The sequence below is a fragment of the Neoarius graeffei genome, chromosome 20 (assembly GCF_027579695.1).
Source record: "Neoarius graeffei isolate fNeoGra1 chromosome 20, fNeoGra1.pri, whole genome shotgun sequence".
Taxonomy (NCBI): Eukaryota; Metazoa; Chordata; class Actinopteri; order Siluriformes; family Ariidae; genus Neoarius; species Neoarius graeffei.
In genome coordinates, this window is record NC_083588.1 from 33,696,389 (window position 1) to 33,713,657 (window position 17,269).

The 17,269-nt window shown below is 41.7% G+C and overlaps 1 protein-coding gene across 2 annotated transcripts in view; it reads left to right on the forward strand.

Annotated features, from left to right (window-relative positions):
* The window catches only part of elof1 (elongation factor 1), a 31,332-nt gene extending 14,587 nt beyond the window's left edge, over nucleotides 1-16,745 (forward strand). Inside the window, exons 1-4 of one of the 2 annotated variants that reach the window (XM_060901539.1) lie at nucleotides 11,942-12,015; nucleotides 12,109-12,239; nucleotides 15,545-15,615; nucleotides 16,343-16,745. In XM_060901539.1, coding sequence (XP_060757522.1) covers nucleotides 12,124-12,239; nucleotides 15,545-15,615; nucleotides 16,343-16,407 — 252 coding nt within the window. In that variant the 5' untranslated portion in view covers nucleotides 11,942-12,015; nucleotides 12,109-12,123 and the 3' untranslated portion in view covers nucleotides 16,408-16,745. Of the gene's footprint in view, nucleotides 1-11,941; nucleotides 12,016-12,108; nucleotides 12,240-15,544; nucleotides 15,616-16,342 lie in introns of those variants that run through there. The other variant, XM_060901538.1, reaches the window with a different exon arrangement.
* The last annotated feature ends 524 nt before the right edge of the window (nucleotides 16,746-17,269 follow it).

Below are 17,269 nucleotides of genomic sequence, written 5' to 3' on the forward strand. Positions count from 1 at the left end.
ACATTGGCCAGCACAACCTGGGCACCAAATAGCTTCCCTTTTATAATTATGTATCTCCCATTATGGTCCTTGGTTACACTAGAGGGCTCAAAAAGTATATTTTTGTGTATTAAAATAGCCACACCCCTTGATTTAGCCTGGAAGCATGAACAAAATAGTTGTCCCACCCATTTGCCATGTATGCGAAAGCAGTCAGCATCTAGCAAGTGGGTCTCTTGCAAAAATGCGGTCCCAACTTTCAGTTGTAAATGCAAGACAACCTTATTCCTCTTAACCTGATGATTTAAACCCTTGACATTCCAACTGGTTAAGTTCACATTACTACCCACTATGAATGCCTAGTTAGCTCAGTTAGCTAGTTAGCAGATTGCATATTTGTGTTAGTGGACAGCCACTGTGGCATATAAATATAAACTGTATTTTCCAACAGGAGAAAAAGAAAAAGTTCAAGTCCCACTTGAAGAAAAAAAAAAAGCTGAGAATAAAACTCCCTCCCCCATATCCATAATCCCTAGTGCTGCTACATAAAACAACAGCAAACTCTTTAACACAACCATTGTGTAACACACTTCACCTAGGGTATCCCAATAACACTCTGTCCATTACAGGCTGGGTTTGAACCTCAAAAAGGAAAAGAAAAAAGGTCTGTCTGTGCTATCAGAACCACATAAGCACAAGGCTATTGTACATTAACAGCATTTATCACTAAACATGAAGGCTTGGGTTAAATATAATTCTACACACAATTAGGAATGAATAGTAAGTTACAGGGGGAAAAAATCATTATAAAAGGAGACAAAGATGATTGACGGAATGAATCAGCAGATAATTGCGAGTCCAATTGGACTGTTAAGAATCTAAAGAAAATTAGCAATTTATGATTGCTATGTAGGCCTATCCTACGTTAACAACAATTTACAAGAGCCCACTTAGAAGCTTGGTCGTGATAGGCGATGCTGATTTAGTTAAATGACCAATGCAAGACAAAGGATAATAACTGTCTTTAGTGCTAATCATCTTGTCCATGTTGGCCTATGCCAATATCACTAACTTTACCAGCCTTGTACTCCTTAATGTACTCTTGTGCAGCTGTGACCGAATCCAGCCACTTCTTTCCGCCGTTGGGGAGGGTGATGCGCAGGAGAGCAGGTCGCAATCCCTGTTTGTAAAGATCAGCCATGACTTTATATTCGGTCCGCTGGCATAACACTTCTGGGCTGTAATCTTCTACCACACGAATGCTGTGACCCTGGTAGATCATCTTGCCTTTCTTACAAGCTTCGCGAACTAGGAGATCTTTTATCTGGTATCTGTACATGCACAACAGAACTAAACGTGGTCTCTCACCTGCCTTGGGCTTGGCCATAAGACTATGGTACGCACGATCGATTTCTGGAGGAGTTGGTAGTAGTTCCTTTCCGACGACCTCAACAAGAAACTCTGCAAAAAACTGAGTCGGACGGCCGCTTTCAATGGATTCGGGCAAGCCAAGGATACGTAAATTGGAGTGGCGGCTACGTCCCTCCAGGTAGGATACTTTTGCGGCTAGCTTAGAGTTGGCATCATGCAGGTTAGCACACATAGCTTCCAATTCTTGTAATCGTTGACTAGCATCGTCAGAAAATAATTCGAGTGAGGATATTCGTTGACCGTGGTCTTCCGCCAAGGAATGAATTTGATCTAGCTTAGAGTCCATCGCTCCCAGAGCAGATTTAAATTCAGCAGATGGGGATTCTTTGTGTTGTTCCAAAAGCGTGGTCATAGCCTCCACAGTTAAGCTAGCCTTGGATGCTGGCTCCTCTTTTTTGCTGTATTTCCCTAGTTTACCGGCCATTCTTGCACTCTCCAGTGGCAAAAAAGTATGACACAATTAAATCAAAAGCATTGACTGTTGATGTGGAAAGTTAAATGGGGTTAGAGATTAATTTTATCTACTTTCAACGAGAGCTTGAGAAATTCACATCTCCATATTTGCCAACCCTGGAAGTTCCTAATGAATTACTCTTAAAACAGCATAAAAGCTGTACAAAGATTTCTCATCTCATTATCTCTAGGCTGCTTTATCCTGTTCTACAGGGTCGCAGGCAAGCTGGAGCCTATCCCAGCTGACTACGGGCGAAAGGCGGGGTACACCCTGAACAAGTCGCCAGGTCATCACAGGGCTGACACATAGACACAGACAACCATTCACATTCACACCTATGGTCAATTTAGAGTCACCAGTTAACCTAACCTGCATGTCTTTGGACTGTGGGGGAAACTGGAGCACCCGGAGGAAACCCACGCAGACACGGGGAGAACATGCAAACTCTGTACAGAAAGGCCCTCGCCGGCCACGGGGCTCGAACCCGGACCTTCTTGCTATGAGGTGACGGCGCTAACCACTACACCACCGTGCCGCCTATACAAAGAGATATATATTTTTTTCTAGGAATAGTGGGAAGTATTCATTACAAAACACAGTAATGGAATAATCTATATGTACAAGATGTATACAATAAATAGTCAATCATAATTTATAAAATCTAGACGATCATAATTTATCATATAAATTTAAACCATAGTATTAACGATTTTGCAAGGTTCCTAAACTGATCAACAGAAGTAGGTAATCATGGTAAATGAATATTATTCCAAGTAATTATAGTTCTAGGATAAAAAGAAAATTTGTAAATGTTATTATTGCATTGCAGTTGCCTGTAGGGAAAACTGTTGGGTAATCTAGATGCTCTGTTTAGCTTGGTAACTTCATCAGGAACCTGGATGCCAATGAGGTTTTGTTGGATCTTGTAGAACATAGTGGCTTGGCTCATCCAAGATTTTCCAACATGGGCAATACATGGCTGTACCGAGAGTAGTTGTTATAAACGAATCTTGCTCCACGGCGTTGAATCTTTTTTTTTTTTTTTAATTTTTTTTATACGGGTTCCATGTGCAGGTAGTATATTCCACTTTAGGTTGAACCATACTTAAATGTGCCTGGAAGTGGTGCAGCCACTTAAAATACATTTGAGCAGATCTAGAGTGCTATGGAGCACTTGCATGTGACGTCACAGCCGATCCAGATTGTGACAGACGCCATCTTGTCGGTCAAACGCCATATTTCCGCCTTCTACTTCTAGTTCTACTTCTGCTTCTACCTTTTCTTCTGGAAAACCCTACTATATACAATTCTACTACAACGGCTGCGGCTACAAGCTCTCCCTACCTGTGCACGTTTTTTGTGTGTATTTTTGCATGTTGTTCGTTTGTACCGGACTTCAATATCCACTACAACCGTATGGACTTACTGGACATTGGTTTCCAGCAGAAAATGACGGTTTGTAGCGATTTCCATCGCATGCACAACATTCCGGACGAGATAGCGAGACCAGCGGGGTCTCCGTGGATTGTTATCGGAAGCAAAGCGAAGGAGGCGGTGCCAGGAGCGGAAGCAAAAGCAAGGCTGCAGAGCCAGCCTGTTGACTAAGCTCAGAAAACAGCCACTCAAATCTCCACTGCCAAGCCTCTATCTCTCCAACGCCAGATCCATGGTAAACAAGACGGACGATTTGGAATTACAGCTGGAATTACCTTATTCTATTCTATAATCGGCTGGTCAGTGCTATACTCAATACTTAAGTGACTTACCCATCCAATGAGGATTATTTTCTTGTTTACAAGATGCTACATCTGAGTCGCTGACAAATCCTGAATTTCTGTAAAGATAACTGTCCAGAGATTTATAAGCAGGCAGTGCTTCACCACTGAACAGCGAGGGAAAGTTAATGAGGTAATTATACACGTCTGGGTATTCCGCTGGCAGTTCAATATCCACTGACACGGTCGTGAAAACTCCGTCCGGTAAGCCATAAGGGTCACTAATCTGTAGATCGTTTATTTTAGACATATATCTAGTTATCTGTTCATTAGAAAAATGAGCCGTGTAGTCCGTCGGTTGAAATTGATCCATTCTGTACATGAGTGCAACAGTATTCAGTTGTGTTTTTTACCGACAAGATGGCGGCTGTGTACTTTCCGGTCACGTGACTGCAAGATCTCTATTGGCTTTTTTACAGATAGGAGGGAGGGCTGAAAAGTTCATAGCCTGATGGAGTTATGCTACAGAAATGAAACTTGGCAAACCTTTCCTAATACTAACTGTTTTTTATTTTCAGATAAACCCACATTGGACAAGTAATTCAGGACTTTGAAAAGTAGTACTAGAGGCATTTCGTGAATATGGATAAAATTTGGCACTGTGCTGTTGTCAAATATCTGCAGAAAAAGGGGTTAGCCCTAAGGACATTCATGCCGACATGGTTGCTACATTAGGGGATGATGCTCCAGCTTTATCAACTGTGAAAAAGTGGGCAGCTGAATTCAAGAGGGGTAGGGAGAGCCTTGAAGATGATCCAAGGTCCGTATGTCCTGCCACAGCCACCACCCAAGAAAACCTCGACTGTGTTCACCACATGGTGATGGATGACACATGTTTAACTGTTAATCATTTAGCTAATGCTGTAGGCATCTCCCGTGAAGGAGTAGAGAACATTTTGCACCACGAGCTTGGAGTGTCGAAGGTTTCCTCTCGGTGGGTGCCACGGCTTTTGACGCCTGATCAAAAGCGCGCCAGACTGGCCATGTCGCAGGCAAACTTGGCACTTTTTGAAACAGCCAGTTTTCTTGAATGTTTCCTCACCCAAGATGAGTGTTGGGTCCACCACTTCGAGCCAGAGACCAAACAGCAGTCCATACAGTGGAAACGCCCATCTTCTCCCCCTCCAAAAAAGGCCAAGGTTGTGTCGTCGGCAGGGAAGGTGATGGCCTCTGTCTTCTGGGATGCAAAGGGCATTGTGTTCATTGACTACCTTCAGAAAGGTCAAACTATCAGTGGAGAATATTATGCCAACTTGCTGAGGCAGCCGCGAAAGGCGATCAAGTCAAAACGGCCTGGAAAACTGACAAAGGGGGTCCTGTTTCACCAGGACAATGTGCTTGCTCACAAGTCTGTAGTTGCAATGGCTGCTGTGCGCGACTGTGGCTTTGAACTGCTCGATCACCCTCCGTATTCTCCTGATTTGGCCCTATCTGACTATTTTCTGTTTCCAAACATGAAAAAACACTTGTCTGGGAAGCAGTATCGGACCGATGATGTCATATCTGCTGTTGAGGACTTTTTTGAGCGCCCGGATGAGAGTTTCTATACCATGGGAATACAAGCGCTGCGACACCGATGGAGGAAGTGTGTGGACTGCAGGGGAGACTATGTTGAAAAATAAACCACATTTGGTCAAATTCAACCACTGCATCATAGTCAGGCTATGAACTCTTCAGCCCACCCTCGTATTATCAGTGTGTTCATTCTATCGTAGGTCGTTTATAAATGGTAACTCCTAGATAAGTTGTAGATTTTACACATGGAATAGTTTGAGAAAGCAGTACTTTACTGTGTTCACAGGGAGGTCTCTTCAGGGTCATACCAAGATTGTAACATTTGGCCGCGTTGAAGTTTAACTGCCAAGTATTAGACCATGCAGAAAGGTGATTCAAATCTTGCTGGAGAATATGGTGGTCTTCGACACTCAGAATTTCTCTATACACCATACTAGGCCTGTCACGATAACGAATTTTGTTGGATGATATTGTCTCAGAAATTGTGATAAACGATATTATTGTTGACCTCTTTTCAAGACCGTTTTATGCCACTAGTAAAATAATGATCATGCAAATACACCCTTTCAAAGAACAGTAAACTTTTTTTTTTTATTCAGTTCAACAGTGGAATGTAAAAAATATAAATAAATAATGTAAAGAAAGAAAACAACAAACAACCACTCACAACAAAAACAATAAATAAAATACAATCTATGGCGGGGTGGCACGGTGGTGTAGTGGTTAGCGCTGTTGCCTCACAGCAAGAAGGTCCGGGTTCGAGCCCCGTGGCCGGTGAGGGCCTTTCTGTGCGGAGTTTGCATGTTCTCCCCGTGTCCGCGTGGGTTTCCTCCGGGTGCTCCGGTTTCCCCCACAGTCCAAAGACATGCAGGTTAGGTTAACTGGTTACCTCTAAATTGACCGTAGGTGTGAGTGTGAATGGTTGTCTGTGTCTATGTGTCAGCCCTGTGATGACCTGGCGACTTGTCCAGGGTGTACCCCGCCTCTCGCCCGTAGTCAGCTGGGATAGGCTCCAGCTTGCCTGCGACCCTGTAGAACAGGATAAAGCGGCTAGAGATATGAGACAATCTATGGCTCTTAAAAATTGCACTTAAGTAAATATTAACTTGGCACAGGGTAATAAAGACATTCTTTTCTTCACAGGCAACATTCTTCCAATCCAGTTTCTCAAAGATTAGTACCCAGATAAAGAAAAAGTACAAAGTAACAATGTATTGCCAGCTGTCATTTGGATAAAAGTAACAACAATTAGAATGAGAACATGTAGACAAGGGCGTATGTTTGGTATTAACATTGGTGGGGACATAAACCCAATGCCAACCCCCAGTGGTGCCAACTTCAGGCCAACATTAGAGGGTCACAATATTTTGCTCTGTTGTGTTCCACCAAAAGAGTCTCCATCTCTCCAAAGTCCAGACTTTTAAAATTTGAAGTTCAGAACTGTAGTAATTCATGAATAATAATAATAATATGCAGTTAATTTGATTAATTGCAAATCTTGCATGTGATGATTAACTCATTCTACCAATTTGCAAATGTGTTTTACAAGTGAATAATGCATTGACTGTCGGGAGGGTGTATGTTCCTTTCCCTCATAAATGGAAGTAAAACACGTACGGAGCCTTAAACTCTGCGTTCCATTCAGCTGGCAGGGGGAGTCGGCTCTCCTTCTGTGTGATCTTTAACTAGTTTTAGAATGCCAGTTTAACAGGGATGGGAATTTTCCGCGGAATTCCGCGGATTTTATCAACCCAGGGGTCATTTTTGTGAATCTTCTAAATCCGAGGAGAAAATATTTAGGGGGGGTTAGGTATGTGTTGACCCGGTCAACCATCGGGAACAAGGCTCTGTTTACATCGGCAGTTCAGAACGTACACTGTATTTGATTGGCCGTTGAGAGAGAAATATCGCGATTTGACCAATGGTAAACGAGCATAGATAGGAAAGGCCAAAATGTCACATGTAAGCTTCGTTCTGATTGGTTCTTCGCATTTCGCTTTCTTACTCATTCAACATGGTGCTCCACGAGGCCGGAGATTGAGGATGTAACAGCGAATAAGAGCTTCAAAATGGTGAAAATTATCACAAAAGAAAACGAATCGCTTATTCAGGTTAGCTGCTAAAAGGAAAAAAACATCTCTGCAATGAAGCATTCCTAGAAAAAGAACAAGTACTTTGTAAATATGTTGAAAACTTAGAGTAGTGTTGCTAGTTATGTGATTGTGACTTTGGGAGCTGAGAGAACTGTTCAACAGGGAAATTGTGTTTCTGTTGAGACAAGTTCACTGCAAAAGAGGTAACTGCATTCTTTAATAAAGTAACTGAAACATTTACAGGATTATGTCAAATATTCTGTCTTTGTGTTTAATTTATATTCATCATTCCTTTCATTCTAGCATGAAGTTAAAAATTCTTTTTAGCTGAGCATTATTGAGACTATTTTTGTTTATTAGTGTCCAAAACTCAAGCTTATTTGGACTGAAAATATTATTCAACTGAGCAATCTGAGACCATTTCTAGTGGTCTAAAATGTATAAAACTCATTAGCTTCCGGGGGCCTTCGGCCCCCTGGACCCCCAACCAGGCTCCGCCCTGGACCTGGCTGGGGGCCGATGGCCCCCAGACCCCCGATTACATTTTCAGCTGAAAATACAATTTCTCATTCTCATCCCTGGTTTAAGCTGATATGTGATTGATGTAACGGTAAAACAGGACGAGGTCTCTAGAACTTTTTTGACACGTTGAAAGGTTACAGTTTTACTTGGCAACAGAATGTATCTGAATTCTGATTGGTGGTTATGTTATTGCCCTTTTGTTGTCGTCTTGAGCCCAGAGTGGGGAGAGGAGGGAGTGACCGGGATCTACAGAGAAAAGTTTTTAGCCTGCTGCTTCAAATGAACCCCCTCGAAAACCAATCAGTTCAGTGTATGTGTGTACTCGGTATGTGACGTTTTCAAAAGAGGCGGGAGTAACCAAAAATTTCTGATCAAGAAGGCGGAGGCTGCTATGCTTATTACATGAAAATGTTTTGATTGTTCGTGGCCCAGACACCTTTTAATGTCCACATCACCATTGGGTTGTTGTTGTTTACATGCGTCATGTTACACAAACTTGGTCAGGGCTTAACTGAAGCACTTCAAATTAAGGGTTAACGGACTGCTAAAGTTTGCAGGCACTTCACAAGCAAGACTAGGTGCAATATTAGCCAACATTAGCACAATTTGATATGATTTAATAATGTCTTTGTGACTTTAATGAACACCAGTTGTCTGTATCAAGTCGGATTATTTCCATGCCACACAAACTTAAACAGTCATATTCGTATGTTGTCGTTTTTACCCACTGAAGACGAACTGTTGTTAACTGATTGATTTTTTTATTTTTTTTTTTACGAGCTAAACTAACGTTACATTCCTCAAGGACAGTTTGCTAGCTTCGCGACCACGCCCCCAGAGCGAATATTCATGAGTAAATTTTGCGTGGTGTTTTGCCCAGTGGAAACCTACAGTAATCATTTGTGTACCGTGCACGGAGCGTGCCCCCCAATCAGAAATATTGGTAGGGATGCCGTCATTTGATATTGGTAGGGACACGTCTATAACGTTCATATCTGATTCTACGCTTATGGTCTGTACAACGGAGCATCGTGTTGTTGTCTTTTCCCCATTCAGTGGATACCCTGGCTGGATAACTGTTGCATGCTGGGAGACCCCGCCTCTGACAGAGAGCCGCGTGAGACGACAGAAAACAGCGCAGTGTTTTATTCAGTCAGTGGGTCAAGCTAATGCTCTGGCGACTTTTCTATGTAGATGTACCACGATGCTCCGTTGTACAGACCATAAGCGTAGAATCGGATGTGAACGTTATAGACGTGTCCCTACCAATATCAAATGACGGCATCCCTACCAATATTTCTGATGCCAAAATAGTGGTAAAAAAAATTAGTTCATTTTCATTTACCGTACAATGTTTGTATATTGAATATCGCGACAGGCCTACACAACACAGTCATCAGCAAAGAGACATAGATTTAATTTTGATGTTAGAAATGTCATTAATGTACAGCAAGAATAGGACTGGCCCAAGAATGGATCTTTGTGGCACTCCTGACGTAACTTCTACTACAGTTGTGCTCAAAATAATAGCAGTGTCTTTAAAAAGGCGAGTAAATGTCAAAATTCTTCAAATAAATTGTACTTTAATGAACACGAATGCATTGGGCATACTGCACATTCTATTTCAAAGCAAGAAAATTGGAAAAAGTAATTACATTTCATAATATTTCACAGAAAGTCAAGAAATGTAATGTTCAAAAAAATAGCAGTCTTGACCTCTTTCTTTGGAAACTCAAAAATGTACCATACAAACTAAAATTCTTGAAAATTCAACTTTGCTGAGTATCCTAAACTAATATTTTGTTGCATAACCATGGTTTCTGATAACTGCTTCGCATCTGTGGTGCATGGAGTCGACCAACTTCTGGCAACGGTCAACAGGTATTGCAGCCCAGGTCAATTGTACTACGTTCCACAATTCCTCTGCATTTCTTGCTTTTGCCTCATAAACAGCATTTTTTTATGTCAGCCCACAAGTTTTCTATGGGATTGAGGTCCGGGGATTGTGCTGGCCACTCCATTAGTTGGATGCTGTTTGTCTGGAACCATGATTTTGCTCGCTTGCTGGTGTGTTTGGGGTCATTGTCTTGTTGAAACACCCACTTCAAAGGCATTTCCTCTTCAGCATATGGCAACATGACTTCTTCCAGTATCCTGATGTACTCAAACTGATCCATGATCCCTGGTATGCGGTAAATAGGACCAACACCGTAGTATGAAAAACATCCCCATATCATGATGCTTGCACCACCATGCTTAACAGTCGTCACTGTGTACTGTGGCTTGAATTCTGTGTTTGCAGGACGTCTGACAAACTGTCTGTGACCCTTAGACCCAAAAAGAACACTCTTACTTTCATCTGTCCACAAAATATTACGCCATTTCTTTTCAGGCCAGTCAATGTGTTCTTTGGCAAATTGTAGCCGCTTCAGCACGTCTTTTCTTTAACAATGCGACTTTGCGGGGGCTTCTTGCTGGTAGATTGGCTTCACATAGACGTCGTCTGATTGTACCAGTACTCACAGGCAAGTTTAGATCTTCTTTGATCCTCCTGGAGCTGATCATTGGCTGAGCCTTTGCCAGTTTGGTTATTCTCCGATCCATTCGAGAAGTTGTTTTTCTTTTTCTTCCTCGTCTTTCTGGTTTTGGCTGCCATTTTAAAGCGTTTGATATCATTTTAGCTGAACAGCCTATAAGTTTCTGCACTTCTTTGTAGGTTTTCCCCTCTTTTATCCATTTCTTGATTAAAAGCCGCTCTTCATCAGAACAGTGTCTTGAACGACCCATTTTACTTGGTTTTTCAGGACCAATGCAGGACAGCCAGCATATGCAGTGTCAGTTGCCTTGATCCTTAAATAAGGACCACCTGTTAACACCTTTTTTTTTTTCACAAAATCAATGCCCTCCCTAATTGAACTCACCACTGCTATTTTTTTGAACACACCCCTTTCAGCTAATCATTCAATTTCACAGAATCAGTAGCATGCACGGCAGGCCTGTTGGGTCTGTTGGTTTTCTATACCTTTACTATACCCTCCAGAAACTTCAAGTTCAAGTGTACTTTATTGTCAAAAATCTATGTAACAGGGTTAGCACAGAAGTTTGAAATTGCGTTTGACCAGTCTCCAATGTGCAAGTTTAACTAAGCATACATATACTATTGATAAAAATCACCCACACACACACAGACACACTGCAGTAAAACACACACACTGCAGTGAAAACACACACACACACACACACACACACACACACACACACACACAGTGCAATAATAAGACATACTGATGGACAATAAATACACACACACACACACACACACACACACACACACACACACACAGCAGCAGCAGCAGAGAGTACAATCAGTACAAACAGAGAGTACAAACTTGCTTGCGGTGTAAAGGTTGAAATTTTAACAAAAACAGTGATTTATCTTGCTACTGTTGAGGGACTGCTGTTATTTTGAACATAACTGTACATGCAAGTGTGTCTAATTCTCAAAGCCCATAGGCTTCAGGCTTTTAACATAAGGGTTGTCCAGCGCTCTGTGTGGCAGTGCTTTTGTGCTTGGCGCTATGTTCTGAGTGATGTTGCTCGGTGGCATCGCAGTGGCTGTGCAGGTGGTGTGGGACATACCAGTGCTCTGCATGGCAGTGCTTCTGTGCTTGCTTTGTGGATCTATGGCGCTGTGTTGCCCAGTGGTGTCACGGTGACTGTGCAGGTGGTGTGGGACTTGTTTTCGTGTGCCTTTTGGTGGGACTGTGGCTGCTATACCATTGGAATGACCTCCTGACCTCCTTTTGGTGGAGCCCCTCCCCCTTTCCTTATAATTGAAAAGCACTGGATAAATTTAACTGATTTATTATTTTATTTAAAATATTGAAGCATTATTACTTCATAAAAATTATTAAATGTACCCCCTTGAAATAGCCTTCCTCAGGTGTCAAAAATGCTAAAACCCAGGAGCTTCCAGGGGCTTTGCCCCCCTGGACCCTCACCGGGGCGCTGCCCCTGGACAGACCCCTGGCCTATTTGTAGATTTTTTTTTTTTTTTCCCCCAAACAGTCCAATAATGTGGTTTTTAGCACATTTTGCTAAATTCCACATTATATGGAGAGAATTATTTTCATTGGACATTGTGTCTGGAGAGATTTAATTTTGTCTGACTTTACAAGATTTTTTCCGGTCGAAGTCCAGTAATTACCGGACAACAGAAACACAGTAGAGCATGTGCTGCTAAAAGGTTTTTATGATCACTAAAGACAGCTGGAGTAATTTGTATATTCTGCAGTGTTAGTAGTTCTGTTCAATCTTACTATAGTGTTCTTTATTCCAGAGTAATTTGGCATCGATGGGTCGCAGAAAGTCGAAGCGAAAGCCTCCTCCCAAGAAGAAAATGACTGGAAACCTGGACACACAGTTTACATGCCCGTTCTGTAACCACGAGAAATCCTGTGATGTTAAAATGTAAGCTACAAACCAGTAGTGAACAGCAACTGTTTTAAACACTCATAGCAGTGACAGTTAAAAAAAAGGTTTGGCTTATTGTGTTTAAATGTGAGGTGAAGGATTGGTGTAATGAACAGAGACTCAGATTGTTGGCGCGCCCGCGTCTAAGACGCACTATTTCGAATAATGAACGCATTGTCGAGAGGGGCAGGGGCCAATATGGACGCGAGCATTTTATACCCTATTTGGAACGTTTCGTGGCGTATTACAGACCCTCCAGGATTTTGCGATGTTGCGATTTGCAACTTCAACGCAAATTCAATCAATCCCCGTGAATTCAGGGCGGTGTTGCAATTATACCCAATCACCGCAACTTTCCCGCAAATTTGACCAATCATTGGCATCGTCTTGAGGTGACGTCAACAAACTACCTTCCGCCTTACTTCCAGTGTTGCCAGATTGGGCAGTTTCCCGCCCAGTTGGGGGATTTCAAGTGCATTTTGGCGGGTTTTGGGCTGGAAAACAGCAGTATCTGGCAACACTGCTTACTTCCGTGTTTCCGTTCAAGAGAAGCAGCATGTGCGAGTCAGTGTTTATATAGGCTTAAATTCTGTTACTGAAAGTGTGTTATGTTTACAGTGAAGGACTGTGTGCACTTTATTTTTTTTTACTTAATACAAGAAATTAATGGATGCCAACATTTTTGCCAAAATGGTATTTTATTTTCCATTGTTTAGGCAGCTTCAGCATCATACTGTGAGATTCTGTTCAAATTGTTTTTTTTCTTCTATGAAGCCTGAGCCATTTATTTTATTAGTTTATAATTATTGTTTAATTTAGTCTTCAGGAGAGACTGCCTGCACACAGTACTAGTATTAATAGTTTTTTTTTTTTTCTTGCATGAAAGCTGAGGCATTTATATTATATTTTACAGTAACTTCATGTTGTGCTGTGAGGTTCTCTGCACTTTAACTTTTGAACCAACAGGTGCATTTGGATAAGTAAAGCCTATCTTTCTGCATTTTTGTAGTCCTGGTAATCTTTTATATTGGTAAAGTTGTTTATAGGACCATTTCTCAGTGTCTGTTTTTTAATCAATAGTTTTTCAGTAATAACTTTAATATTTAACATATCACTCAATTTTAATCACACAAAAAGAGAAAATCGCAACAATTTTTCGCAACTTTCACTTCCTCCCGCAATGTAATCACAACAAAAACCTAAAAAAACACCGCAACTTTCATCACAAGTTTTTGGACCCGACCCCCCCCCCCCCCCCCCCCCCCCCCCCCCCGGCCGCAACATCAGACACGCAACAATCACAAAAAAGGCCCGCGAAATCCTGGGGGGACTGAAAAAAGGCCCGTGAAATCCTGGGGGGACTGCTATTACTTGACTTCATGGTCCCAATATCAAAAATCTTGCACAAATATGCAACTTCCAACATAATTATCTGGATATTCAACAGATTTCAGCATAGGATGAATTTGTTTTGACTGCCACCATACTGAATATACGTCGGACCCGTTCGTGTATTTACGCCGCCCCGTTTGTAGCGTCCCAAGCGAGTAAAACCTGATCCAAGTCTTTCGCTAGGTGGCGTCTTACGGTCTATGTACGAATATTCGAAAGAGACAAGAAAACATCTCATCTCATCATCTCTAGCCGCTTTATCCTGTTCTACAGGGTCGCAGGCAAGCTGGAGCCTATCCCAGCTGACTACGGGTGAAAGGCGGGGTACACCCTGGACAAGTCGCCAGGTCATCACAGGGCTGACACATAGACACAGACAACCATTCACACTCACATCTACAGTCAATTTAGAGTCACCAGTTAACCTAACCTGCATGTCTTTGGACTGTGGGGGAAACCGGAGCACCCGGAGGAAACCCACGCGGACACGGGGAGAACATGCAAACTCCGCACAGAAAGGCCCTCGCCGGCCACGGGGCTCGAACCCGGACCTTCTTGCTGTGAGGCGACAGCGCTAACCACTACACCACCGTGCCACCCACAAGAAAACATGGATAAGAAAAACAGAAAAATGCATCCATTTTGTCATTCTTCGGCAGAAAGATAGTACATTCACCTGAAAAAACTGATACCCCTGATGCCCAAGGTAATTAGTCATACTAGATTTACAACAACAACTACTGCAACATTTAACTACTACAACAGCAACCACTACTACCACTGCCACTACCACTGGTGACTACTACTACTACTATAGACCTACCCCAAACTGAAAACAAGTTAATAAAATAAATTATAATTTACAAGGAGGAGATAATATAGATGTGATATATAGTGGCCTGTGGTTGAATTCCAAAATATTGCCACTGATTAAACAATATCTCAGTATATTTGGTTGAAGCATTGATTTTTGTCATCTACATTGCTTCATATGGCTTCTAATACAAAAAAAAAAACAGAATTGAGAAGAAAAAAGCCCCTGGGCTGCCCCAGCTGTTCATTGGGCTCGCTTCGCTCACTAGGTTCGCTTCAACTGAAGGATAATCACTGGGCCCCCCATTGTAGAAATGGGCCCCTGTTTTTTCCTAGGAGGGGCCCTGTGGGCCCCTTGACCTGCAAAACAATCTGAGTCTCTGAATGAAGTTTAAACAAGTCAGAATTTAACTTTTTTTTTTTTTTTTTTTAAACCTGATGTTTTTATCAGAAGGATGTTGTGCTAGATTTCCTCACTCACAGTCAAGTACAGAAATGAAGCTTCAGAGTCAGTCAGTGAATTGAAAAGCCAGACCTGGAAAGATTCTTTTTCGTTGTTTAGTGCTGAACTTTGGTTGACGTTAAATGTATTTGAAGGGGCTCTACTCAACACTTCCAGGTGCTGCATGCCGCATTCAGGAAAACAAGATAAACTTTTTTTTTTAAATCCTACAGAAACAGAACCAAAAATGTACTTCAGAACCCATGGCTGCAGTGGTTTTGTAAGAGATTCTGTATTAAGACAAATGCATCAGATGCCTTTGTAGTGTCCGTTCCTACACACACACGCTAGAAATGGGATTTAAAAGTCTGCACAGTTTTTTCCAGTTCCTCAGTTTATAGCCTCATGCTGGCCAGGTGGATGAGTACATGCTGGTAGACAAGAAGGCATTTTGTTTATGTAATTTATTTTTCTTTTTGCAAAATACAATTGTAACATGGCATAGCTTTTGTTTAAAGTAAGAAAGTATCAAAATGATCTCTAATGCACTTTAAGATCATGTTTTTGTACATTTTTTTTTTTCCATAAAATTTTCCAGTGTTTCTCTTTAAAAGACTCGGTGCACCCCCCCCCCCCCCCCCCTTTTTTTTTAAAGGGAACGAAGTCGAAACACAGGAATAATATCTTGTACTGTGTGCTTGGAGGAGTTCCAAACTCCCATTACCTGTATCCTTTTCATCAACTTTTAAATCATATTCCAGTGTTTCCCCTAAGTTTACTGGTGTGTGCCCTCCCTTGCTTTTTTGGGGGGGGGGCTGGATGAGGATGGTCATCTGCAGGACCCCTCCCTGCGGCTCCTATTGCAGAGCATTTGGACCTGAACAAGCAGTTAAAGGTGTCATATTTAAGTCTTCATTTATTTTAGAGCAGTTTTTAAAATAGAACTGTGCACTTTTTTTTTTTTTATCTCTCCCCTTTCTCTTCAGACCTTAAAATGAGCATGCGTGGGGGGCGCGCACTCCCCCAGTATAATGGTAGGGGAAACACTGATGTTCCTTTTAATGCATGTTTTAAACCAGTGTGTTTTTTGTAAAGTGCCACATCTGTCATTAGAGTATCTTAATATGTGATAGTTTATCCCTAACACTAGTATTTGCTAGATGATAAGAAAACAAACCTAAAAGAAAATATAAAGTCTTGTAGTAGATTGACTAGAAAATTAAAAATGCCAACTTTTTGTTTAGTTCTCGCTGCTGATCTTTAGCTAGTGATGTAATAGCTTGTAAGCTTTAAGTATTACTTTTATAAATCAGTGTTAAAACACGTGCACTTACAGTGCATTATGGGTAATCGCACGGTCCTGCAGCCAAAAAGACACTATATGAAAAGTAGGCATCAGTTGTCATGTTAAGACAGGAGCTCAAGTGTCATTGTTCCTTAACCTCTGCCTCAGATCTCTCAGAACCTGTGGACGTCTACAGTGATTGGATCGATGCTTGCGAGGCAGCCAATCAGTAGCTCATCTCATAGGATCAGAGGTCCCAGGAGACTACAAAGTTGCATTTTTCTATCATGAAATGTATCCTGTAACATCCAGTTTGTATCCTGATAGAAAGAACTCCTTCTCAGTCATGTGTAATCACTGTATGTTCCCCTTTGTTAGTATTCCACCATGTGAAGAAACAAAGGAAACTGGGTGAATTGGAGAGTTAGTCCATTTGATGATGCTGGTTTAGACCCAAGTTTGTTTTGAGAATTTGTGAACTACTAGTTTAGGTTTTTATATGTATAATGATTGGTCAAGTACATGTCAATAAAATGTGTGCATCTTCCTTGTTAGGAAGTCTGTGATGAAATCAGTCACTGTGTAGTTATTGCTATATGTGCACAGTATTTTAATGTAATCTCTTTGACAGGTCTCTTGCTCTTTCTGTAACCCTTAACACATTGATATATGTGAATGAAAAAGGTATTAGAGTTGAAATATATAAAGCTACTGGGATCCCCCCCCCCATACATCATCTTGGCATTGTGTCTTGTGAAAGGGAAAATATTCCATTTCATAACTGCTTTATCCTGATCAGGATCGTAGTGTATCTGGAGCCTGTGCAGGCACATACTCCTCAATACCTAGGGTCAAGTTATCTTAGCCAGTCCATTTTCTGGCATGTTTGTAGGAGGAAACCCTCAAGGGTGCTGGGAGAATATACACACACATACAGAGTAACCTGAGCTCAGGATTGAAATAGAGACCCTGGAGCTGTGAGATAGTCATGTGTCCCATTATCTTTAAAAAAAAGAGGAAAAGAAAAAAACCCCAAAACAAATTCAGTCACTGCTTTGAAAAGTGGTTTAATAACTTGCAGGTGCTGAGCCACTG